The following is a 25,586-nucleotide window of genomic DNA, read 5'->3' on the forward strand; positions in this document are numbered from 1 at the left end:
TCAACCCAGGAAGATTTCCCATGTCCTTATAGAGCCTTGACCTTGCCAGGTGTGGCTGGTCATGATTGACAGTGAGATTGCCAGCATGAAAGGTAAGACACTCATTGGCGTGAAGACCTTCAGGCATCTTAGTCTGTGACCACAAGAGCAGGGCAGGTAATTCGCCTGCATATCAGGCCCTGCTGAGCCACACGGTGGTCCTAAGGAAATGTCCATTTAAGTTGTGTTACGAAGACCCAGGTATAGAAATGCCAATGACGTCACCCCTAAGGGGTCTTCTTTGCCTTTTGCTAAAATTCTTAATGAAGGTGAGTGGATGATATAGCACAGGATGGCTCAGTGTTTACGCTTAAGAAGATCGTATATTCAGCTACCTTCCTTAAAACCTACCGTTGAAGAACTACATAAAACTCATTAAAATTTTAGGTTTCATCCTCAGTGAACCATCCTTGGCATGTTTCCATCCTCCACCTGTCATGGGCCTCCCGCTCACCGAGGGGCCACTTAGTTCCGTGAAGGAGGGCCTCTTCTCATTCCTTGTTCTTTAGAGGTGATGTGAGTTCACTGAATGACTGCCGACTGAATTCAGATTGTGATGTGAACAATTACAGTGTAGAAATAATGTGATATTTCACAATATGCGTTGAATGCTGGGTGGGGGTAGTTATTTGGTGTTCTTGTGACTTAAGAACCATCCTTTTGTTTTCTGGACTGAGTGCTACGAAGAGTGACAGACCTAATTGAAAATTTGATGATATTGCCTTCTCTCTACCTTCCCCAGGGGGGAGAGCCTGTTTCATAAATGCCTTTCTGTTCACTTGGGAGATACTTCAATGTTTACCTGGGAATATTTGAAATCCCTTCTCTTCGTTTCTGACCCATGGCCTACTGATGACCAGAGACTTTTGACACAAAGGAGGCAAAGAGACTTCTGTTTAGACCTTTGCTGACTGTAGGACAGCCTGACCAGAAACCATCTCACACGTCTAAAAGCTGAATCAGCAAAACAGATGTAAATCAGCAGGAAGACTGTGGGTCCCTGATGAATCCTGCAGGAATTCTAGATTCAATGAGCTTATATAGTTCACAAATACACAGGGAACTGAGGGGAGGTCCTTTCTGTGCTTTTTTCACAACCCCCTGTGTGCTCTCCACCTAGATGTTTCTGCACTCACACCAACAACTCAAACATCCAAAATCAACATGAATTCTTAATGAGATAAACACAGACCAGAGCATGCAGTTGGAAATGGTAGGTCTAATTTATACTCCATGTTACGCATGGACATAGATCTTAATCATGTTACTAACTCATGGACTCATCTGTCTTGTGTGATTTCTAAGTAAGAAGATCCCTGACTTTCTCATGGAATTGGGAATTTACAGGAATCCTGTTAAATCAGGTAGGTACCCATCCCTGGGTCATGCATGTGACTTAACCAGTGACACAGCGGAGAGGACAGACTTCCTGTTTATAGTTTAACATTCCAGAGCTAACTATTTAAAGAGGACAGAAGGGAAAGTGAGTGATGACAGCATATATTAATGGCCTCTCATTGTCCTCCCTTGTCTGTGAAATTCCAAGGAAAAGAATTTACGTTGACTAACCAGTGTGAAGTCTACTCAACAGTCTGTTTTCAAGCTCTGCATGGATGGAGGTCTCTGTGTACAGGATACAGTGGTCAGAATTGGTGAAGTGGTGTTCTCTTTCATGCATCTATTCAACAAACATTTACAGAGCCTCTTTGAGAGATCAAACCCTGTGGGTTGGAAAAACTGAAAAATTTACAATGTCTTTAATTGAGCTCTCAACCTGGAATTAGAGATGTCAACACATGGTTATACTGCAGCTGTCACACAGTGGCGGGAGTGAAATTCTCCTGCCTAGAGGCAGGTCAGAGGAGTCAGCATGGGATGGATGTCTCCTGGAGGATGACAAAGAAGCTACTGGAGGGTGAACAGGGTGGGGTAGGGGAGACAAAAAATTAAAAAATGCTTATATCTGTCTACATGCAACTTCTGGAAGTTTGGGAAGTGGGGAATTATTAAAATAGAAAGTTCACGAACATAATCAGGTCATCTTGATATGAAATAGCTAATTACATTAGATGCAATGATATAACATTTAGAAATAATTAAGATCTTAGAGATCGCACACAGCAGTCCCCCTTTTAAAGATGAAGATACTGGGGCCCTGCAAGAAATGGTAAATGAGTCACACAAGGTGACCCAGCTGTGGGGCAAGGGGACCAGGACTTCAGATGCTGAAGCCTCTTACCTGTTCTGTTTCCTTTATTAGTGGAATGATTCAAGACTATAATATATATTAGACTTTATTTACTCTAATTTTTTTTTTTTTACAACTAATCATTCAGGAGCCTGGTAAATAGAAAAGGTTCTATGTATGGTCATTATTTGGAGCACTCTCATAAAAAATAAAACAACCAAAAAAGAAACAAAAACAACAACAACAACAAAAACCCCAAAAACAAAACAAAACAAAAAATGAAACACACATACACACAAAATACCCAAACCAAAAAAATCTGTATGCTGAATATAAGGATTCATATTTATGTGTGACATAATAGACACATTAATAATATTTCATGTATGAAAAATGCTTCACACTTTACAAAGTGCTTTCACATGCATTGTATTTTTGGGGTAGCCATAATTGCCACACTATACACATTGGGAAATTGTAAGTTAGAGATTGGGATGGAATGCCACACAGGTAATCAGTGGCAAAACCAGATTTCACATCCAAGTTTTCCCATGATGCTTGAGGGATTCTTGCTATTACACTGCCATTGTCTCTCTAGCACATGAAATATGCAATAAGCACCCTGCACCTTCCCAGATCAATCAGGTATTTCATTAATGACTTCACACTTTTCTGGAAGCTCTCATGGGTACAGAGCAGCGTAGGATGTGGCCTGGCCTTCAACAGTGTCCAATCTACCTGAGGGAGATTTGACTGAAATAAATAAAATGTGGCATCCTGCAAGATAGGTGTCAATAAAAATCTAAATTTGTACTGGCTTTAAGTGCAGCATGTAGTCTCCAGACGCCAAATTAAATCAAGGAAATGCAAGCCCACTGATGATTTTTTGTTTGAAAATCCTAAAACTGAAATCTGTCATCAACTTACTCTACATTATTTCACTTACTTAATACAGTTCATATGCATTAATGATGCATCTAGTAATCTGGAAAAATGCTATTATAAAAGATTGAGAATAGCAGTACTCGAATGCCAAATGCTAGTTTGTGCAAAATTTCATGTCCACCTTAGAGTCCAACAAGGGAATGGTATTATCTGGTCTTCTTAATCGATGTGAAACTTAAACTTGTCACAGATCTAGTTTTCAAGACCCTTTAACTATAGAAGCACCAACTGGTGCTGCTGTGCTCACTTTGCACTACCACCCTAATTAAATTGTTGCACAACAGCCAGTTACTAAGGGGAGGATCTTCTGCTTCAATAAATGTGCCAAGATTCCAATCCAGATAACTGGGACCCGAACTTTTGCAACCCATCACATATTTCCACCATCCCCACCCTTTTTTAAAATAGATAGCAAAATGTGGGAAATGCTATTTCAAAAATTAGTCTTGTACCACATTTTTAAAGTAATTTGGCCTTGCTTTCTAGATTCTGTTGAAGGAAGATTTATAGTTTGCAGAATTTTAGCATTATCTTCTTGCTTTGTTTTCCCTGTTGATCCAGTTCTGCTATTTTTAAAACTTCACTTTTCCATGTGTCACGGATAATGGCTAATTGCATTGCTTCCCATGGAAATAACAAAGGGGTAAACACTTGCTTCCTTGACAAAGGACTTGATTACATTTGAGTTTATTTGATGGTCGTATTTTCACTACCTACTGTTACTTTAGTGTCACGTTGGGGTCATTTGGTACTCCTGACTTTGATAATGTTTCTCTCCATTTTAATGGACAGAAATATGATAATAGCCTACATTAAATTTCTAACTTTGGAAGACTGTGGCACAATGGACCTCAAACTGGTCACATATTGGAATCATCCTGGGTGTTTTAAGGACAACATTGATGCCTGAGTCTCACCCATCACCCACAGATTATGACTCAATGGTTCTGTGGTGCAACCTTGGTATTGGGATGTTTAAAAACTTCCAGGTGATTCTATCATGTAGCCATATTTAGAGAGGTGTCATCTGCTCTAGAAGAAATCATCATAAAAGATAAGCAGAGTTCCTTTTTTAAGAAATTACAAATTAAAACTTTAGCAAAAAAGAGAAATATATGGTCACCATGAAACTAAGATTCTCATTAATAGAATATAAGTACTAGGCTACTTCTAGGCATCAGTGCTCTAGTAAGTATTTAAAATGATCTCCTCAAGAAACAAAGCCCTAAACTAATTGTGTTTTGCCTATTTCTCTTGTGTAAATTCTCCCATTATAGCTGATTTCAAGCAACCAATGGTTAACAACAAGCTTGCAAATTCCCTCAAATCTAACAATCAGCATTTATGAGAACATTTGAGGCAGCTCAGCACCCCACTGCCTCTAGGAGAACTATATCAGGCATGCCAATCAGTATCTGATAGACATTAGATAAGTTCCTTACCCTTTGGGGATAAAATGTATTTATTGAGGCTTTATTTAGGTTAGATACTCATCAACTGCCATTTTTAAAAGTTGCTTATGTTAGCAGAGTTACATAGCAATATTTCTTAGCTTTTTATAGATTCATCTTAAGTTTCTTGATTGTTTTTAGTTTGTGTAAATAATAGCCTTAATAAATTTAGTCACTTGGAGTGCAAATGGACATTAACAGCTCTGAGATCTTGTGAAGCTCTCTTCATTTTGAGGTATAATAAAATGTTCTATTTGGACATTATGTACATTAGTAGATAAATAATAATAACACAAGGCACTTCTATAATGTTTTTCTTAAGCCAAGCACTGCTCTACGCTCTTTCCATATTTCAACTTATTTATTATGCACAATTATGATTATCCCTATCTTTACTGATGAAGGAATACAAGGGCAAAGAGGTTGAGTAACTTTCCCAATGACATACAGCTAGTAAGTAACAAATGGGAATTTGAACTAGGCAATCTGACTGCGTTCTTAAGCACCATGGCATACTAAAAAGAACTAGAGAATCAAAATTATTTTCTGAAGAAATCCAAAACACTAATTCAAAAAAATATATGGGCCCCTGTGTTTATTGCAGCATGATTTATAATAGCCAAGATATGGAAGCAACTGAAATGCCCATCAATAGACGGTTGGATAAAGAAGAGGTATTACCTATAAACAGTAGAATATGACTCTGCCATTACAAAGAATGAAATCTTACCATTGCAACGAAATGGATGGTCCTAGAAGGCGTTATGCTAAGTGAAATAAGTCAGCCTGAGAAAGACAAATACCATGTAATGTCACTTATGTGTAGAATCTAAAGAACAAAATAAATGAACAAACAAGACAGACATAGACCCATAGACACAGAGAACAAATTGATGGCAACCAGGTGGAATGGGTGTTGGGGAGATGGGTGAAAAAGGTGAAGGGATTAAGAATTACAAGCAGGTAGTTACAAAAGCGTCAGGAGAGGTAAAGTAGAGCGTAGGGAATATAGTCAATAATATTGTAATAACTACATATAGTGCCAGATGGGTAATAGACTTATTGGGGTGATCACTTTGTGAGGTATATAAATGTCTAACCACTGTGTTGTTTTGTACACCTGGAACTAATCCTGTATGTCAATGGTAGTTGAAAAATAAATTTTTAAAAATTGAAAAGAAAACTACAAAGGAAAAAAAATCACCTTTACTATGAAAAAATATATTTTTCTGAGACTACTTTTGAATTCTGCAGAACTCTAGTACCACTCCCCCTTTTCTGGTTGGTTGAAAACCTTTTTCAAATCTAGCAACGTGTGTCACCTGCTAAAATAATTATTCTTATCTTTCTCATTATCAGTGTAGTTCCAAGTTTCCTGTCATGAAAGCAAAAAGTACCCATGATTTTTGTATAATTGTTACAAAATTTTTATGTTTATTGAGGAATACATTTTATAGCAACTCATATTACCATGAACCTCTAAAAATAGCACACCAGTTTTTAAACTCTCCTTTTTTATGGGTTTATCTGGCTGGAGCCAAAAAAATTTTTAAATAAACCACACCTCAGCTATGACGTTCTAAGACACACACTGACTGAATACCCAGAGGCAGACAAGGGCTTGGCAAGTATAGCTTTTATTTTATTTATTTTTTAATTTTGTTTGGAAATAACTTCAAACTTGCAGAATGGTTTCAAGAATCAGACTAAGTCAAAGAAAACATTTGTTTTTTACTTAAACCCATCTATTGTTAAATTCTACCCCACTTGCTTTATCAATTGGTCTCTTTCTGTATGTATGTATGTAATGTTTATACACACACACACACACACACACACACGATACCTTTTTCTGAATGTTTTGAGAGTAAATTGCATACATGATAGTCCATTACCCCAATTACTTCAATGTATATTTCCCAAGAATAGGGATATTCTCTTATGTAATCTCAGTAAAACTCCAATCTAATCTTCCATCGAACCTGACATTTTCCTTTGAGGTACTTATTTTATCTCTGGTACAGACTCCAGCTGAGGATCACTTACTGCATTTAGTTGTCATGCATTTTTAGTGCAATTTAATCTGAAACGTTTCCCCAGAGGCTTTCTTTGTCTTCTGTGACACTGATGTTTTTGAAGGCTTCAATCAGCACCCCCTCCGTTTTTTAACAGAACATTCCTCAGGTGGAATTTGTCCGATGTTTCCTCATGATTAGATCCAGACATGGATTCCAGGCCAAACGCTACACAGGTTGATGTCACTTCCTTCTCAGGGTATCACATTGGAAGCCACATGTTTTTCACCCACCCCTCACTGGCGACGTTAATTCCGTTTTCCCAGTCAAGAGGTTGTCCAATTTTTCCAGTGCATAGTTACTACTTTTTCTCTTGTGACTAACAGACAGCCTGTGTGGAGCTGTCTAATATCTAATACCCTGCTCCTAATCAAAACTCCCCTCTAGCATGAGCACCACTGAGAATTCCTGCCTGAGCCAATATCTACTGTGATGGGTGAAAAATGACTGTTTCCCAGTTCCACCAACCCCTTCCGCACTTACCAGTCAGCCCAGGGCATTCTATTGTAAGGAAGACACTTCTTTCCTTCCCCCCACCCCTGCTCCTTCTTAATCTCTCTCTCCAAACTGTATTCTTATTGTCCCCCAGTGGTTTATAATTTATGGTTTTTCTCCATTATTTTGCTCCTCAAATTGTCCCAGTTTGGGCCAATGGCAGCACCTTCAAGCTGACTCCCATATTTTGGTGACATGCCTCAGTTATTATTTTTTGGAACCCTTCCTTACTTTCTGGCATAACAAGGTATTTTCAGACGCAGGTTGTACCTACCCTGCCCTCACATTGGAATCAGCCATTTCTCCAGGGGACCCTCATTCATTGTAGTGGGGAATGGTATTAGATACCAAGATCTGGGCGCTAGGTGTGCCCCACCTGCTGAGGTGTCTTTGCTTCTGAGCTCTTTGGGCAGGTAGCGTTAGGAGACTCATGCATGTGTATACACATACGGTAGTCCCCACTTACGTGTGGTTTCGCTTTGCGTGGGTTTAGTTAGCTACCTGCAGTCAACAGCGGTCCAAAAACATTAGATGAAAAATTCCAGAAATAAACAATTCATGAGTTTTAAATTGCGTGCCGTTTTGAGTAGCATGATGACATCTTGTGCCATCCCTCTCTGTCCTGCCTGGGACATGTGAATTATCCCTTCGTTCAGAGTCTTTACGCTGTAGGCTTCCCCACCCATTAATTGCTTAGTAGCCATCTTGGTTACCAGGTGGCAGGGCTTGTGATCAAGGCACCCTTATTTTGCTTGATAAGGGGCCCAAGAGTAGTGATGCTGGCAACTCAGATATGCCATAGAGAAGCCATAAACTGCTTCCTTTAAGTGAAAAGGTGAGTCCAGTACAGTGAAATAGGGAAAGCTATCACAGTCACGTAACTTTTATTACAGCCTATTGTTGTAATTTTTATTATCAGTTACTGTTGTTAACCTCTTACCATGCCTAATTTAGGTATTAAACTTTATCATAGGTATGTACAATATGTTTAAGAAAAAACATAGTCTAGTCAACTATAAGTGAGTATATATATTCACTTGTAGTTGACTAGACTATATATATATATTATATATATTATATAATATAATATATATATATTATATTATATTATATATATATGGTCATGGGACGTGGAGTATAGTGTGGGAGTGGGGTCAAGGGAATTGTAATAGATATGTATGATATTGGGGGGAAGTGGGGCGGCAGATTGGGGAGGGGGGTTGTCACTTCGAGGGGTAAAAAGTATAACTATTGCACTGTGTTGTACAGCTGAAACTAATTCTAAAAAATGTGTATTTCATAATAAAAAATAATTAAAAGAAAAATAAATAAAGTGACACTAGTATGGCAAGAGATGAGTATTTTAAGTAACTTGATTGGAAAAAATAAGTATTTATTGAGTATAATTTGGAAAATTATTGAGAGTTTAAAGATTTTTTCATAAGAAAACCTTCTCCACTTAACTCGTCCTCACTAAATAATACAAGTGAGATATATGAAACTAGAAGCAGGATATTACATGACTCAGGTGAATAGGATGAATATCTCTGTTGGAAATAAAAAAGAAAAAAGAAAAAGAAAAAAAAAAACATAGTCTATCTAGGGTTCGGTGCTATCCACAGTTTCAGGCATCCATTGGGGGCTAGGAACATATCCCCCAAGGATAAAGGGGGATGACTGTATATATACACAATAAGCACATATATACAAACACACACAAATGCATGCAGATATGCATGTCCCATTAAACACACATAAACACTAATAGACACTTGCCTTAGAAACCATGAATGTACATCTATTCTAATCCATTTTCACATTTTCCTTCTTGCCGTCCCTCATTCCATATTTGTATATTCCTTCGTTCAGAGGGAAACTTCTGGCTCCTAGCAACATCAACACAAATTACATTTGCTCAATCGTGTAATACACCTCAAATACTTTCATTATGACTTGGGCACGGCGGTCCCCTATTCCTGCCTGCCAACAATCAATGGGACCCTGTAATTCCACGCCTACTAAATCTACCCGGAGGAAAGGAACCCATATGTGCACATGCAGCCTGTACAAGAATGTTTATAGCAGTTTTATTTATAGGAGCCCAAGACTGGAAACTGCCTGATCATCTTCAGAGAAGAATGGATAAGCTGTAATATGTTCATGCAATGGAATACTAACATTCCATTAAAATAAAAAGAGAAAAGCTTACGGCTGTGTGGATTTCCAAAACACGATGCTGCGTTTTGAAAGGCGGACAGAAAAGAGCACATAATGTATGATTCCATTTATAGGAAGCCTGAGAGGAGGCAAAGCTAATCTGTGGTGACAGAAACTAAAATCCCTGCTTGTTTTTGGTGGGACTGGGCATGACAAAAACACTCTGGGATTTAGGAAATGCGCTATCCGTTGATCAGATGGGAATGGTATGAGTACACGCATTTGTCACAACATATTGAACTCTAATATGTGTGCATGTCACTGTCTATAAGTTAACCCTTATTTCTAAACAATTGGCTGGAGTAGGAGAGACTGGCCGTTTTAGCTGAAACTGGAATGAATCCTTGTTTGGAAACCACTCTTTCTTCTAGGTGACTTCTAAAGACGAGTCAGATATGCCAAGAGGCTGATTTCTGGAAGTCCTTAGTAAAAACGAATGATTCTAGGTGTAAACTCCAATGATTTTTTATTTTTTTCTTGCAGAAATCTTTACATGATTTGACTGAGAATAAACATTAAGGAAACAGGGTTTCAAGTGGCCTCCGCTACCTGTGACATCCAAAGGCAATTGTGAAGTGCCTGTATAGGTCATGGCCGTGCGTCAGCCCCTGCTACGGCACGGAGCACACAGTGGTCACTGAGCGAGAACCTGGGCAATGCATGGAGTCCTCAGGTGTGCTAGTTGGAGCCTACCAACTAAAGACTTAGCCTCAGGCTTGGGTTTCTCACTAGCGCTCTTTGTACGCTGAGGTGCGAAGTGTGTGAGAAGAGAAGTAAGTCTTGACCTGTGTTATTCTTTTCTTATTCGTGCCTCTGGACAGCCAAAGATTTAAGTAAATAGGTGCCTATGCTTTTCCGAGTAACGTCTTTGTCCTCGTGGTTGGGGAACACACTCCAAGCCCTGCTCCCAGGCGTTGCTCAAGTGGCCACCCTCTGATTAAGGCAGCTCAGCCTCCCCTCTGTGCACAGAACACTCCCTTGGGGTGGAAAGACCCTGACTTCTGAAGGACAAACATGGTGACATCCTGGACACACTTGAGTCCTTTAGGGAACAACGGGGACACGTCACATCCAGCAGCTGTGTGGCTGCCACCAAGCCCATCACCACGCACAGCCGCGTGCTCAGGAGACTTCAGAGAAATCTGAACACCCTAGGTCCTTTCGTCACCCAGGGTTCAGCTCTTGCCTGAATCCCGTGCCCAGTCCTTCTGTACATCACCCTTCAATTCCATCTTATTAAGGTGACCTGGGACAGTTAGCTAGGACAGCCCCAGTGCATCCTGTTGTCCAGCTGTAATGATTAATAATGCCTCTTTCCAGGTTCACGTCTCCCCCAGTTTAGATGACAAATTACATGGACATTCCATTGTAATGCGTATTAATCATGACTCAGGACTTATTTTTAAGTTTGCTGCATAATATTTACATAATTCCTCCTCTTTCTCCTTTCCCTCCTCCCACTGCTACCAATACCCTCAGTTTTTTAGGCTTTACCCTTTACTTTACTATATGACTCAGCTTTGCTCTAAGCCCTAGTAACAGTGCTTGGTGAAACTATTAAGGGACTTTGTGCAGCTCTGGCAATTATATTCTTACTAGGCATTTCGAAAGTCAAGACTGGCATTTAATAAAATTAAAGATTTTAAAGGCTATGCTGTACACAGTGGTGACGGATGCACTAACCTCATTATTTTAAATGTTTATGGATAAATAAGACAATGATTATTTTAAAATATTCTCTTCTATAGAATTCATCCATAGCGTATAATGTCTGGGCTCTATTTCTCTATTTTGTTATCTATCTACCTGTCGATCTACCTATCTGTCTATCATCTGTTATCTATCTATCTATCACTATTATTTATCATCTATCTATCATCTATCTATTACCTATCTATTTATCTATCATCTATCTATCTATCTATCTATCTATCTATCATCTAGCAATCCACCCAAACTAGTTTAAGCAGGGTCAGCCTCCTGCAAAAATAAAAAACCAGCAATGTGGTTTTCAGCATCTGTGCTGCCCAAACATTCCAACGACTGTAATGTACTCCCTTTGAGGTCACCTGAACTTCAGGGGAGCACCTTGTGACAGATGCCTTAACCTAAGTGGAATGGGCCTCCCTGGAGGGAACTCGAGGGCGGCAGAAGGCCGGTGGTCGGCAGACGAAGGGGACATGGTGCTCTTACAATCACACCATAGGCAAGGAGTCTCTTGCCTCACCACCTTATCAACTAGCCCTCACTCTCAATATCACACGGCTCCAGAACTCTGCTTAATTTGATGGTTTTATTGAGCAAATTCATGCTGAGCATTTTTTTTGTTGTTGTTAAATCACTGGCCCAAAGCCATATATCTTCAAGCCCCGGTTTCCTGTGAGTGAACAAGTTCTCACTGAGGCAGGCACTTTCTTCATGTCTTTGTGTAGACTCGCGTGCTGACAACATTATTCATGGCATGTTTCTAAAAGCAAAGAGAGACCTGTTAGAATTGGCGGCTGACGGGTCCCTCCTTCCCCAGACCCTCAAATCAAGATGCAAAACTGAGTAACTCGAACGGCACGCATCAAATAGGGGCATCTAAGATGCGTTTAGGGAAAACTCACCGCTACCATTTTGCCATTTACAATTTGCCTTTTGATTGTTGTTTCTTTATTATGCCATTTTTGGACGTGAACCAGGGAGTCACCATCTAATGTTACGACGCTCTGTGAATGTATAAAGGAATCTGTTAGAAATGTTAATTCACCACATTCCAACCTCCGCAAAACTGGACATCTACTTTTTAAGTTTTGTTTTGAAATTTTTTCCTCCGAAAATCCTCGCCTCAGTTGTTGTCATAATTGAATACCTCAAACCAAAGGAGTCTCAAGAAATTGTTCAATTAACACTTTCCTCCCCCAGGCAAACGAGACCCAAACTACTCGTGGATAATGTTCCTCTCTGTAGGTGCTTTTGTACAATGGCAAAGAGAGATCAGGAAAAAAGTGAAAACATGTGAAATGTCTTTGGTCCCCGTCACCCAGCAGAATAATTTACCACAAGAGAGGAGCAACCCTGATGAACAAAACGAGCCCCAGCTGACTCAGTAATTAAGCAAATGAGATACGAATAAGCCATGCCAAACTACCTTCTAGTTTTTTTCCTGATTGTAACACACCAGGAAGGCTCGGTCCTTACCTTCACTTTCCGGTTGTCGGCAGTGGTTTCATCAAACTGCTGCCCCAGCCTGAAGGAGATCTCCGTGGTCTTGAGGGAGCTCTGAGTTTTGATGCTCAGTTTCTCCCCGTGGGATCTGATAGTGATTCTTGGCTTCTCTAACGCGGCCAAGTGCCGGAAGGCAGCGGGTATTCCTGTCGGTTAGAGGAGGCAACACACCTTCGTAAGACGGGTAGGAAAGAGTGCTAGCAATCATTTGGGAAAGCAATTCAGAGAGGACGCCATCTTCCCCTGTTCAAGTTTTGGATACGGTGCGTCATTTCTTCAAGGCTCTCGGGGACAGCAGGACTGGGCCAGGCCCTCCCGATCAGAAGGTATGTCTAGCAATTATACCTGTCGTGTTGAAAAGCTACAGTCACTTCTTGAGACTCGGTGCTTCATCTGAAATGTATATTTGCATGGTCACCATCCAGGAAGCCGGATGGTGTTGTTGCCCTCATTTCAGACAAGAGCACACGGTGTCCCCAGCACGTAGGGAGGCTGACTCTGGGTGGTGTGTCTGCTAAGTAGCACAGCTGAGATTTAAATACAAGGTTTCTAATGGCCCAAGAATTTTAGCACACTTTCTTTTTCTCTTCAAAAAACAAGAACTACAATTTTCAAAGCATCTAAACTGCTCTACAAGATGATGACTTGTGAAGTCCACACGCCTCCCTCATTTGCGGGTTCAGTCCCCATCTGAGTGAGTAAAGAGGGGGTGGCAAGCTGGACAATGTAGCCAAGAGGCTGGTCCTGTTTCAGGTTGGGGACGGTCCATCGTCAAAGTTGGCTCCAGCTGGAGATGGCAGAAGCGCTGACTCCTCTCTCGCAGCGTCGATGTCACATTCAGATTGTGGCACTGACAGGACAGGTCTGCCCACAGAGAAGCAGTGTCAGGCGTGGACCACGGGAGAGCGACACACCTCCAAGTGTGCGTGCCACCTGCTAGCATGAGCATGTCATTGACAGTCAAATGTAGGTCATTATCCTACTTACCTCATAGGGGTGAGATAAATGAAAGGGCTTAGGCGGTCATGGCACATAGTAGGTGCCCAGTTCTTAGGCTCTCTGGCTTTGCCTAAGCCCAGCTCCCAGTCAAGACAAGTGCTACTTTTATCATCAGTCCCAAGTTTCTTAGATGTCCCCAAATTTAAACTCAGAACTGGTAATTCTTCTCCTCCCTGAGAAGTTAATACTGACTATGAAAAGGGAACAGATGTGATGTTATGAGCACATTGACTTATTATGCTTTGATCATTTCAGCCAAGTTAAAAAAAAAAGTTTAAAAAGTAAGGTAAAAAAAAGTCTTGATTTTATAAACAGTTTATTATTGCAAGAGAGGTTTCTCTTAATTAAATATTAACAATAACTTAATTAGATGTCACTGTAAATAATTATAGTTCTTCAGCATTAGAAAGAATAGTTTAGCTGTTACAGTCCTGAGCCATTATAATTGATGTTTATGCCACTTGGGTAAGAATTAAAGGATGGATAGACTTTATACTTCTGAGAAATATCCCATGATGAGACATTCAAAGAGTAAAAATGTTCCATTTCTCCAATAAAAAATTTGAAATTCTTCAAAATACTCTTTTAAAAATGCCTCCCACATGTGTCGGTGCTCTGAAAATTAACCAACTAGAAAGTTCATTTGTCGTTATTACTCTTTTGAAGTTATAACTTAAAGAAAACTTTGAAACAAATGTAGTTGATAAATTTACTCATAGATAGCTATTAGTGTGTGTAACTTTGAAGCTAGGGAAAGCTATTTGATGAAATAACCAAGCTAAAGAGAAATACTCTCAAGGGGTTAGGGTGAAATATTTTAAAAGGATAAATGGACTTAATATATGGATAATGGCTAGAAGAAAAAGTATATTCTCAAAGGAGACAATTATTACTAGTAATAAAATAATCAGAAGTTAGGCGTGGCTGGTTGGCTCAGGTGGCTAGAGCGCAGGCTCATAACACCAAGGTTGCCGGTTCGATCCCCACATGGGCCACTGAGCAGTACCCTCCACAACTAGATTGAAAACAACGACTTGACTTGGAGCTGATGGGTCCTAGAAAAAAACACACTGTTCCCCAATAAAGTTTGTTTTTTTTTAAAGCAAAAGTTGGTACATAAACTTTGTTAATCTCATATGAAGATACCCTAGAATCACAAAAGAGAGAGAGAATGGTAGGAACTTTCATTATAAAATGCAAACCCAACCATATCACCAAATGTGTGGCCAAATCTTTGAGTGGTATTTCTCACCCAGTTGTTCCAAGTATGCCTCAAAGTTTTCACTGGATTCCAGTGTCCAGGTTCCCAAGAAGGGCTCGACCATGGTGGAAAGCGTCTGAAAACAGGAACTTGCAAAGCGAAAGCCAAAGACACTTAGGCAATACAGTGCTACTGGTATCTTCATTTAAAAGTCATCTCCATCATGTGACGCTTCTGAAATGGGCCAATGGGCAGCAAAGCCAAAGCGTGTAGGCACCAGTGTTGACTCATTTCACCTGCCTCCACATTAAGAAAAAGAAAATTAACACGTATAGGTGAATTTAAGTCAATGATTATACGAGTAGCTTCTAGCAAAGCAACTGACACGCAAGGGCCACCTGGTAAATATGACTTGTGGAATGGAGACAGTTTTCAGTAGGGGTCAGCATTTTGAGCTATGAATGCTTAGTCACCTCTGAAGGACTCTCCTGGCAGATGTCTAATGAACACACCAGACCAACCTTGTTGCTTGGGCCACCTGAGTTGCTTTTTGTTTGGACAAGTCACAGTGCCAGGCTACTCTCTTCATTAAAATAATTTCGTCCCCTCCCTTCCTTGCAGGGCTGATGAGCTGATATCAATTCATGTAAATGAAAATGTCTACACTTGGAGTGAGGTGTGGGCTGTTATTAACATCGCTGCTGTTCTTTCATCAAGAGTGTCGACTGGGAAGAACAGCAACAATTATCATTGATTAGTGTTCTGTGATTTAAGCCCTAAAAAGGAGGGGGAGCTCATGCTTGGAAAATGCATCTTTTAGGCTTACAAAGGAAGCCTTGATGTGAAAAGATGCCACTTGAAGCTGGGAGGGGAAGGTTTAAGGGAGAAATGTGTATTGTGGTGTCTGCATTCTAAAGAAAGACAAAGGAGCAGATAATTTAAATCTTTGTGCAATTACGTCTGAAATCATCTCCTACAATGCAGCCAGGGAAGTGGGCTTTGCAGGGATTGTGTTTACCAAGTAGGGTTAGATTCAGAGGCTGTAGATCTATGTCGCAGCGCTGAGCCCCAGATGTTTTGAAAAAGGCTGGGAAATTAGAGTCCCAGGCACCAGAGGAGCATTCATGCTGTTATCTGCCTGTGTGACATCTTCCTGTAATTCAAAGAAATATTTATTCAGACCACCTCTTTGTGGACTAAAACAAATAACAACAAAACAACAAAAAAAGAGGTTTATGTTTTGGAACCACAATAACGTAAGTGGGATAAAGAACTTCTTCTGATGAAAATATAGAAAGAGGGAATTTATAGTGCCATATGTGGATCGATGTCATCGTTATTAAAATATCTGGAGAGCAAAACGGGAAGCAAAAACCTTAGAGTCCGTTTCAGGAAACAGAGGCCAGGCTCAAGATAAATGCCTTGGCAGTTAAAAGTGTCCTCGGAGGTGATGTTCAAATGAAGAGTACGTGACTGGACCTGGCCTCGCGGTTCCTGAGATGCACGCCCTCTCCTCATAGCACACATAATCATGCGTGGCTGTGCGTGTTTGTCAGTGGACTAGTGTGACAAACACCCACTACTGTAGCTGTCCTTGTTCCAATTCCCCTGCCACTGATGGGTTCAGAAATCAATCCTGTGGCCCATTTTAGAACTCAGCTGGCCCGTGATACAAAAGGGGAAGTCAAGTTTCTGGCTTCTATAAAATGCTCTTCCCCTCAGAGAGAGCCGGAAGGACGTTCTCTCTTCTCTTGCACAGTTTGTGTTTTGCATGAAATTTAGAACTGGTGAACCCATTGTGCTGCCAGCTCAAGAGAAGCCACAACTGAGGGCGGCAGGGCAGCAAGAGGGGGAGGAACTGAGGGCCTCTTCGTTTCTTTTATTTTTTATTGGGGAATCGGGGGAAGGGGAACAGACAAGTTGCTGTCGTTTTGTTCTTCGGTCTAGTTGTGGAGGACGTTGCTTCACTGGCCCAAGTTGGCACCATCATTGCGCTCTTCCCGGGCGAGGCAGATCAGTCGCCGGCTTCTGGACGGCCGCTCACGCTGGCTGCTGGCTACACACGGTAGCCCATGGCAGCCCACTGTAGCAGTGACTGCAGCCCAGCTCCAGGTTGAGCTGTAGTTCAACATCTTAGTTGTGGAGGGCAGTGTCACTGGCCCTCATATGTGGGATCCGAACCGGGGCCCTCTGACGTCCCAATCCAGTTCTTAACCATCGCGCCACTCGGCCAGCCCAGGCCTCTTCGTTTCTGGTTGTTTTTATTACGTCAATTTATGCGTTCCATTACTACTTAACCAATTTTGTGTTTGAGGTTTTTGTGACTTGCAGCTTAAGCCTTTGTAATTGAGATGCCTTTGTAAATAGCTTCCCCTGAATCATGAATCTGGGCTCTCGAAGCAACGATTTACGTGCAATATAGCATGCTAGTGGCCACGTGTGCACAGCCTCACAGCCTTGCCCACCTTTCCAAGTCCAATGCACACACCTTCTCCTCTGTGACACTGGTTCAGAGCTAGTCAATCCCTATTATGTGACACAATTACACTTTAGTGGAAGTATATTAGAAAACTTTTCTCATCGTTTTTTTGCACGTCGTTATCCTCCCGCTGTCCCCTGAGCTATTTTATGAGTGTATCAAGCCAAGAAAATATTTCTTACTCATGATCTTTATCGCTAAGACAGTGCCTGCTGTATTGTAGGTGCTCAATAAATGTTTGATGAATGAATAACAAAACAAATGAACAGTGTTTACTGCTTCTCTAACTGACCGCTCCCCGCTTACTGATGGTAGCTTCTCTAACAATGACTAAAGACAAGATTCTCTCCTGACTTGCTTATATGACAGGGCTTTCATTATGGTCATCAGGTGGTAGAGGGGTTCTCATACTCCCTGCACCTTTGTTCAGGGTCTTATTATGACCACACAAGTCTCCCCACTCAGCTAAGGATGTTCTCTTCTTGTCCTGCTGCTACCATGACTAGCCTTTGGCATCTTTGGGTATAAACAGACCAAACACACCATCTTCTCAAGTAAAAATGTTTGAAGTTAGAATGTTCTTAATTGTTAATCTTGTAAAGGAACTAGACTACAGCAATTTGTTATAGAACAGTAAAAGTAACACGTCTTATTTTTAGGACAGTTTCAGTGGCTATTTCTCCATTATCTCAGGTTTATATGCTTCTCCAATATCTCATTAGCTATAGTAACTTTCTTTTGACATTCTATATTAAGTCAGTTTTAATCAATTTTCATTTTGAGATGTTACCTTCTCTGTTGGGGAGGGACACTGGTCAAGTTAAACATATACTGGAAGCTACAAAAGTTTTCAGAACCATGTCTGATAATTTATTGCAGTACCTACAATATTTTGGCTGAAGCCACACTAGATATTTTTCTAATTTTTTTTTTGTGGTATAATAGACATAACATAAAATTAACTAACTTAACTCTGTTTAAGGGGACAGTTCCATGGCATTAAGTACACTCCAGGGCTCTCTTCATCTCATGAAATTGCAACTCTGTCCCCATTAAACACTAACTCCCAATTCTCCTTTTCTGTCCCTATGAGTTTGACTACTCTCAGCACCTCATATAAGTGGAATCATATAGTATTTGTAGGGTGTGTTTGTGTGTGTGTGTGTGTGTGTGTGTAACTGGCTTACTTCACTTAGCATGTCCCCAAGGTTCATCCATGTTGTAGTGTGTATCAGAATTTCCTTTCTTTTTAACACTTAATCATTTTCCATTGCATGAATAAACCACATTTATTTTTATCCACTCATCTGTCGATGGACACTGAATTGCTTCTACAGTTTAGCTAAATTCTTATGATCTGGCACTTTGCCCACCTCACCCGGCCTCTTCCTATGCTGGTGTTATACATAGAATAGGTGTTCAAAAAATAAGAGGCTTATTTTCGAAGGGAGCATCATAAACACAATCACATCATCTGCTGCACAGTCTTTAACAGATTTTGACTTACTATAAAATGTAAATATGCAGTTTGGAAATTTTAGTCTATGTACATGGAATGCCAGCCATCTATAGAGGGGCTTCAGAGCTTCAACAAGGAGGAAGAAACACCACACACACACACACACACACACACACACACACTCCTAGCTGGAAAGCCTCCTCTTCATTTTTGTCTTATATACTGAAATTCTATGGCAATTTCATTTGAATAAAAAGTTCCAGAATATACACAATATTTTCTTTGCATAAAAAGTTCCCCTGGTAAGGAAAAGGAGAATCTGGAAACCACTGTGGGGTAAATAGGCATCATGATTCTTCCCAAGGCTGTCGCCTCTTTCCTGGAGTGAAAATTATGGGATTCTTTGCACTTAATTCTTGAGTGGTTCTGGAGATAGCTTGGTTTACCTGTAATTTTTCAGATTAGAAGTTGTTGCCTAGAAATCTTTTTCTACAACATGCACTGTTCCTCTCCTTCTCTCTCTCGTCACTCTAGGGCAGGTAGGTGTAAAATGACAGCCCCTGGGCAGCTGACCGTGAACAATTCCCCAATAATACAGGGTTACCTCCTTTTATTGCACTTCACAGGTCCTGCATTTTTACACCTTGAAGGTTTGTGGTTACCCTCTAGTGAGTGTCTATCGGCGCCATTTTCCCAACAGCATTTGCTCACTTTGTGTCTCTGTGTCACCATTTGGTAATTCTCACAATATTTCAAACTTTTTCATCATTATTGTATGTGTTATGGTGATCTGGTGATCTGTGATCAGTGATCTTTGATGGACAAGACCCTCCACCAGCAAAAAGTTTGCCACTTACCGAAGGCTCCCATGATGGCTCGCATTTTTTAGCAAAAAAAAAAAAAAAAAAAAGGTATTTTTTAATTAAGGTGTGCACATTGTTTTTTTAGACAATACTATTGCACACTTACTACACTACTACAATTATGTGTAGACATAATTTTTACAGGCACCAGGAAATGAAAATATTCTCGTGACCTGTTTTATTGTGATATTTGCTTTATTGCGGTGGTCTGGAACTGAACTCACAATATCTCCGAGGTATGTGTGTAGTTCCCCCCTTAACCATGGTTTCACTTTCCATGGTTTCAGCTATCCCAGGTCAACCACGGTAGGAAAATATTAAAATGGAAAATTCTAGAAATAAGCAATTCATAAATTTTAAAACTCATGCTGTTCTGAGGAACATGATGACATCTCACACCACCCCGCTCTGTCCCACCAGGGATGTAACTCCTCCCTTTGTCCAGCGCATCCTCACCTGTTAGTCACTCGGTCACCATCTTGGATATCAGATCAATGGTCAGGGTGCTGTGGTGTTTTGTGTTCAAGTGGCCCTTTGTTTATGTAACAAAGGTCACATTCACATAACTTTTATTACAGTATATTGTTATAATTTTTTCTATTTTATTATCAGTATGTGTTGTTAATCTCTTACTGTGTTAATCTCTTACTAATTTATAAATTAAACTATATCATAGGTATGTACGTATAGGGGAAAACATAGTGTATATAGGGTTCAGTACTATCAGCGGTTTTAGGCATCCACTGGGGGCTTGGAACATATCCCCTGTAAGTAAGGGGGGACTACTGTATTTTTAAAACCACCTTAGGTCTCTGAGAGAGTTTCTTGACCGAAGATACACTAAAGGAGGACTTCATATCCAGTAATAGCACATATTTATCAACTCCTATCTAAGTCAATGGAAAATTCATGAATATTAATTCGTTTACCTTGGGTAATTATAAAAAATACCAGAAACAAAGCAATAATACAATTTTCTATTTCCTTCACTGAATTGTGAGTCAGAAATGATCTGGCACAATGAATAAATCAATACATCACCTTCTAATTCTAAAACATTTTATTGAATCAACATGATCACATTGAATAAAAATCAGATTATGGCAAAATTAGTGGCTTGCTGATTGGTGGGAAATAACAATTCATGTTTGAACAATACATCCAACAGACTGTCATAGAGTTCGATGCAAACTTCAGTCCAGCCCAAGGTCCCTTGGCTTACGCTCTCTCATAAACCCTGGTAGAAGTGACGCCTTTCATGACGCATTCCTAGACACACACACACAAGTTCTTGGTCAATCACGGGACTAAACCACCGGCTTGAAGGAAACAATATTCACTTGAGAGATAGCTGTACTGGGCACCTACATATACCCGATATTGTAATAAGTTAGGGAGCTATAAAGACCAGGAAGATACAAGTATTCCCCTCAAGGAAACTTACAGTCCGTATAGGAAGTGATAAATATAAACAGAAATCCATAATACACCATGGTGCATGCTGAGAGGGGTCAGGAAATGCTTCCTGGTGGGCGGCACGCCCGGGCCGAGCTTAAAGCACAAAGGGCAATTGCCAGAGTGGACCAATAACCCAACAGAATCAGCTGTTTCTTCTACATAAGCAAGATCAATTGTGTTTCTTTAGGTAGAATTATGATTGTAAGACGGCCTACCAGTAGAACCTAGCAGCTAGATGATACTCACCACCACCAGCTTATCATCCACTCGCTTTCTCTTTATGGTGGTTGATTTCCCATCCCACTTCTGCACCTGGACTAGGGCACCTCCATCTAAGGTTATGAGGCTCTGCGGGAGCAATAAAAAAAATGATTACAATTTGTACACGGTGGAGGGAACTAAAACGAAAAGCACACCACCTTTTTTTAAAGGACCATTTTGGGGTCATTGGGAATTCTAGGTTGCAAGACTAGATTGCAACAAGAAAATAAATGAGTGTCAAAAATAACAGCATACAAAGTTTTATACTCATTGTGGTCAGAATATCATGCAAGCATGTATTCAAAAAATGTGAAGGAATATAGACAATAAGTTTATGTCGAGATGGTAGTACTATAGGTGATCTTTTTTTCACTTTTCTCTTCCACTCTTTTATACATTTCTCTAACATTATATTACTCTAGTCCATTTCAAATAGTATATATGAGGTCCAACAATTAAGTTCATGTACTTTCTCCACAGTAAACACACAGTGGAAAGTTCACAAACTTAATTGTCTGACCTCATATATGGTATGACAAAAAACTATGTTAATTTTTTAATAATAAGGAAAACTTTATAAAAAGGAGTAAAATTTGCCAACTAAACATTGAAGGCCACATGGTTCAGATCTAGGAAGTCAGATCTAGGAAGTCTTCAGTCTATGACAGAACAGTTTGTCCCTCTTTTACAGAATGGCTTCTTGCAGAGAGCATTGCTCTAAAAGCCACACACACTTTCACCTGCCCCCGTTCCTTATTCCTCACCTTCACTTTCCTGTCATCTGCCGTGACTTCATCAAATTCCTGGCCCAGCTTGAAGGAAATCTCAGTATTTTTGAAGGTACTTTCTGACTTAATGGTGATTACATCTCCATTCACAGTGATAATCATGTTGGGTTTGGCCATGCCAGCCACCTTCCTGGTGGCAAAACCCACTCCTACAGATGGGAAAAGAAAACAATGTCACATGTACAATGTTCACGCTCACCTTTCAGAAACACACACAACACAGCTAGCTGCAGGTCTATCATTTAAATTTCCCCTTCTGGGCTTCACATGCGGCCCCTCAGGAGCCTCATGGTTAATTTTCAACAGGAATATGTACAACAATTAAGTCTTCTGGAAGACACACATGTTTTCAAAAGTCACTGCATTCTCACATCCACTGACCAACCTCAACCATGAGGGCAGCAGCTGTCATTTTACTCAATTCATGACACTTTTGGGACACCGTGACCCTTTTTTCTTAGATAACAAAAATGATGTAATCCACAAAGGCGGAATTCTCGGTAGGATTTGGAGGCCAATATACAGTGACTCAGTTTAAAAAAATCATCTGTTTGGGTGTACAAAAACCACATTTGTATAGTATTTGCTGCCCAGCCTCGTTTTCTTGGCTTTTCCAGATTACCCCATGATGAAATGAAGGCTTTGATGAATTTCTCCAAAGGCAAGTCATTTCCTACATTCACACCTTTTTAGAATGGTGCTATTGCTCCCAATAAATTATAGGAAAGGTTAAAGAGGGTCTAAGCATTCATTGTGAAAACTTCAAAACTTAAGAAATCACCATTTTAGTAGTTTTAGAAATCAATACTTTGATTGCCAACCACCTAAGTGGCAAGCTCCTCTTTTTCTTGAAGAGGAATATATTTTTCTTGTAGAAAGGTATGGGGTGAACTATTTATAATATACAGCAGTAATTTGCTCTCGGGGCATACGTGATTTTACGAGTCACAGGTGGGTTGGATTTTTTAAAAACACACGTACATAAATCTAAGCTACTTCTTTGACTGAAGGCTGTGTACAGACACCAAAAGGTTTGAAATGGGGGAGACCAGAGTGAGAATCATTGTACAAAACAAGTCATGCTGAGGCTCTGACTTAGCCCCCTGGCTGAGCAGTGGTCGCAGGTGGGAAGATAATAGGTAGCTTCCAGTCCTGGCTCTGGTACGAAATGTACAAAATGTAACGTCAGGTGCATGGAGTGTGTCAGCACCGTGATGGATGCAATCAATGTCAAGTGCGATTCCAGAGTGGACGACCTCAGGCCACATCACATTCTCCACTTGCTCGAGCCCTTCCTTATGTGACCGATGAAGGCCATATGAGCTTACGGCTCATTAACGACAGCACCGAATTTCAGGAGGCACCTGATGACTGGCTTTCCTTATCTTCAGTAGTTTAAAATTTTCAAACACAGCGGTACAAGAATCTAATTATAAATATTAAAAGCATAAAGTATTTCCGAATGTCAATCACTAAATCACCTCAGATCCTGGCATTTCGGTATCAGCGCACGAGGTCACTGAATCAGAACTGGTTGATATTCTAGAAAGTTAGGTCTCACTCATGCTGAGGTGCCGCATTTCCCTCTTGTCTATAAACCAGGAAAAGAGTGGTTGCACACGAGCAAAAATAGGCTATATGATTTGGGGGAAAGTTAAGTCTTGCGATTTAGGGCTTAAATCATACCCCCTCATACAGATGTTGTGGGAAAACTCCTTTCCAATTCGCCCCCCTGGATACCACTTGATCATGCATGGGGGTGGGGGGGAGAGGGGCTTTCAAAGCACAAGGTGCCTGAGTGAGAGCCTGCCTATCTATACCCTGGTTTTTCCTCCTTAATTATCTGGGGAACAGTTTTAGATTCAGCAATGTTAGCAGCATCTAAAACCCTGAAAGCAGCCATGATCAGAGAGAGGGTGTGTCACGTATGTAACATTCTCCTTTGAAATCAATAAGTCTATGGCATCCCAGGTATTTTCTAGTCAAAGAAATATGTAAGCCCTTTAAGGAACGTGCTTTCTGAAATTAAGATTTTTTTTTTTGGTCTCCCATACCACAACCACGCATTTCAACGGATTGACATTAAGACATGAAAATAATTAGTTGGCATACGTCTACTGAAAAAAAAATTACATTAAAATGAGAAGCATAGTACTTTCCATTTCAAATAGAAATGATTGCATGCTAGGAAATAAATATGGTTTTTCCCCCCCAAAATTATTGCTTATTTTATATGCAAGAGGGAATGAAAGACAAGCAGGCAAAGAGCCAAGTGAACCCAAGATAACCAAGTTTAGCAATCCAATAACATCTTGTCATTTCTGTGCACCATAAAAATTCCATTTAGACCCTTTTTCATAATCATTCACCTGTACTTGTGACTTTGGTCTAGACAGTGTCCACAAAACAAATGATTCTTACTTGCTATTTTTACAGCCTCTGTATAAAAAGCAGCATGTCCTATCTAGCCAATGCTTCCAGTGTGAGAAACAGCCATAAAGCCCTTTTCTCCCCAGAGGAAAAAAAATCACAGACCCAGTCCCCCCACAAGGCATTTTCTTACCCACTTCTTTCATGTAATCATCAAAGTTTTCACTGGAGACCAGTTTCCAGGATCCTACAAATGCATCACACATTTTGTGGCCTTTCGAGGATGACTCTTCAAGGTGGCAAAGAAGCTGCAGCTTTCAGGCAGGTGCTGTGCTATCTTCAGGCCAGATCACTGCCTTTTTTAAAGGTGCCCAGAACATGTGACCTGAGGAATGACCAATCGGGAATGACATCAGACCGTTCCCTTCATTTCCAGCCCCTGCATTTTCCTCTCTGAGTCATGTTTACAATAGAAATTTCTCAACTTTGGTTCTTGCTGGCAAGTGGTCATTGGTCATAGAGGACAAATTATTTTTAACTACTAACAGAATATTTGAAACATTCCTGTTTTGATGGTTTGAGACTCAATGCATTGCATTTCCCTCTATTATTTTCATATTAACCCCATTGTAAAGGAACGTAATTATCTTGGCAGGAACTTTGGTCCCTTTTTCTGGAGTTTCTATTACAATTACAATTCTGTGATTATTTTGAACTGAGGAACATAAGACTTATCTTGGATATTCTTAAGTAATTGCAAAGGCTCTTTTGGACAGCACTGTCTCAGGAATTACCTGGCAATTAAAACCCAATAACTGATGGCGTTTTAAAGTACCCCAGGTTTCTCATTTAAAATGTTTGTATGAATCAAAAAGCAAAAGTAAATTCAATTAACCCACCAGGCATCTGGGCTGTAGATTTAATTGATAAATAATAGTTTAATCTCACTCTTCCAGCCCTTCGGTGAGAGCACAGATACTTGATTTCCACAACCTCCTTAAAAAATAGGCCTCTATCCAAAATATACTCCTCATACTGAGAAAATCTATTATTCATTTCCTAAATTATATTTTAAGCTCTAAATTTAT

The 25,586-nt window shown here is 40.2% G+C and overlaps 2 protein-coding genes across 2 annotated transcripts; both read right to left on the reverse strand.

Annotated features, from left to right (window-relative positions):
- Window positions 1–11,689: 11,689 nt before the first annotated feature.
- Window positions 11,690–15,022, reverse strand: LOC109387837 (fatty acid-binding protein 9-like). Its single transcript, XM_019651967.1, has 4 exons — window positions 14,872–15,022; window positions 12,594–12,766; window positions 12,020–12,121; window positions 11,690–11,877 (listed from the first exon to the last, which is right to left on the reverse strand). The coding sequence occupies exons 1-4, from the start codon at window positions 14,942–14,944 to the stop codon at window positions 11,827–11,829; spliced, it is 399 nt and encodes a 132-aa protein (XP_019507512.1). The 5' UTR covers window positions 14,945–15,022; the 3' UTR covers window positions 11,690–11,826.
- A 5,641-nt stretch (window positions 15,023–20,663) lies between these two features.
- On the reverse strand, window positions 20,664–24,850 carry LOC109387838 (fatty acid-binding protein, adipocyte). The gene is made up of 4 exons (XM_019651968.1): window positions 24,692–24,850; window positions 22,105–22,277; window positions 21,326–21,427; window positions 20,664–20,890 (listed from the first exon to the last, which is right to left on the reverse strand). The coding sequence occupies exons 1-4, from the start codon at window positions 24,762–24,764 to the stop codon at window positions 20,840–20,842; spliced, it is 399 nt and encodes a 132-aa protein (XP_019507513.1). The 5' UTR covers window positions 24,765–24,850; the 3' UTR covers window positions 20,664–20,839.
- Window positions 24,851–25,586: the final 736 nt, after the last annotated feature.

Source organism: Hipposideros armiger, unplaced genomic scaffold (genome assembly GCF_001890085.2).
Source record: "Hipposideros armiger isolate ML-2016 unplaced genomic scaffold, ASM189008v1 scaffold_170, whole genome shotgun sequence".
In the NCBI taxonomy this organism is placed as follows: domain Eukaryota; kingdom Metazoa; phylum Chordata; class Mammalia; order Chiroptera; family Hipposideridae; genus Hipposideros; species Hipposideros armiger.

Excerpts from the sequence above, each read along its gene's own strand:
- LOC109387838 (XM_019651968.1), bottom strand. The coding sequence starts at position 24,764 with ATGTGTGATGCATTTGTAGGATCCTGGAAACTGGTCTCCAGTGAAAAC. Across the intron at positions 21,428-22,104 it reads CAGATGACAGGAAAGTGAAG|AGCCTCATAACCTTAGATGG; the intron begins GTGAGGAATAAG and ends TTGCTCCCGCAG. Across the intron at positions 20,891-21,325 it reads TGGATGATAAGCTGGTGGTG|GAATGCGTCATGAAAGGCGT; the intron begins GTGAGTATCATC and ends GTGTGTGTCTAG.
- LOC109387837 (XM_019651967.1), bottom strand. The coding sequence starts at position 14,944 with ATGGTCGAGCCCTTCTTGGGAACCTGGACACTGGAATCCAGTGAAAAC. Across the intron at positions 12,767-14,871 it reads GGCATACTTGGAACAACTGG|GAATACCCGCTGCCTTCCGG; the intron begins GTGAGAAATACC and ends TCTAACCGACAG. Across the intron at positions 12,122-12,593 it reads CCGACAACCGGAAAGTGAAG|AGCGTCGTAACATTAGATGG; the intron begins GTAAGGACCGAG and ends ATACATTCACAG.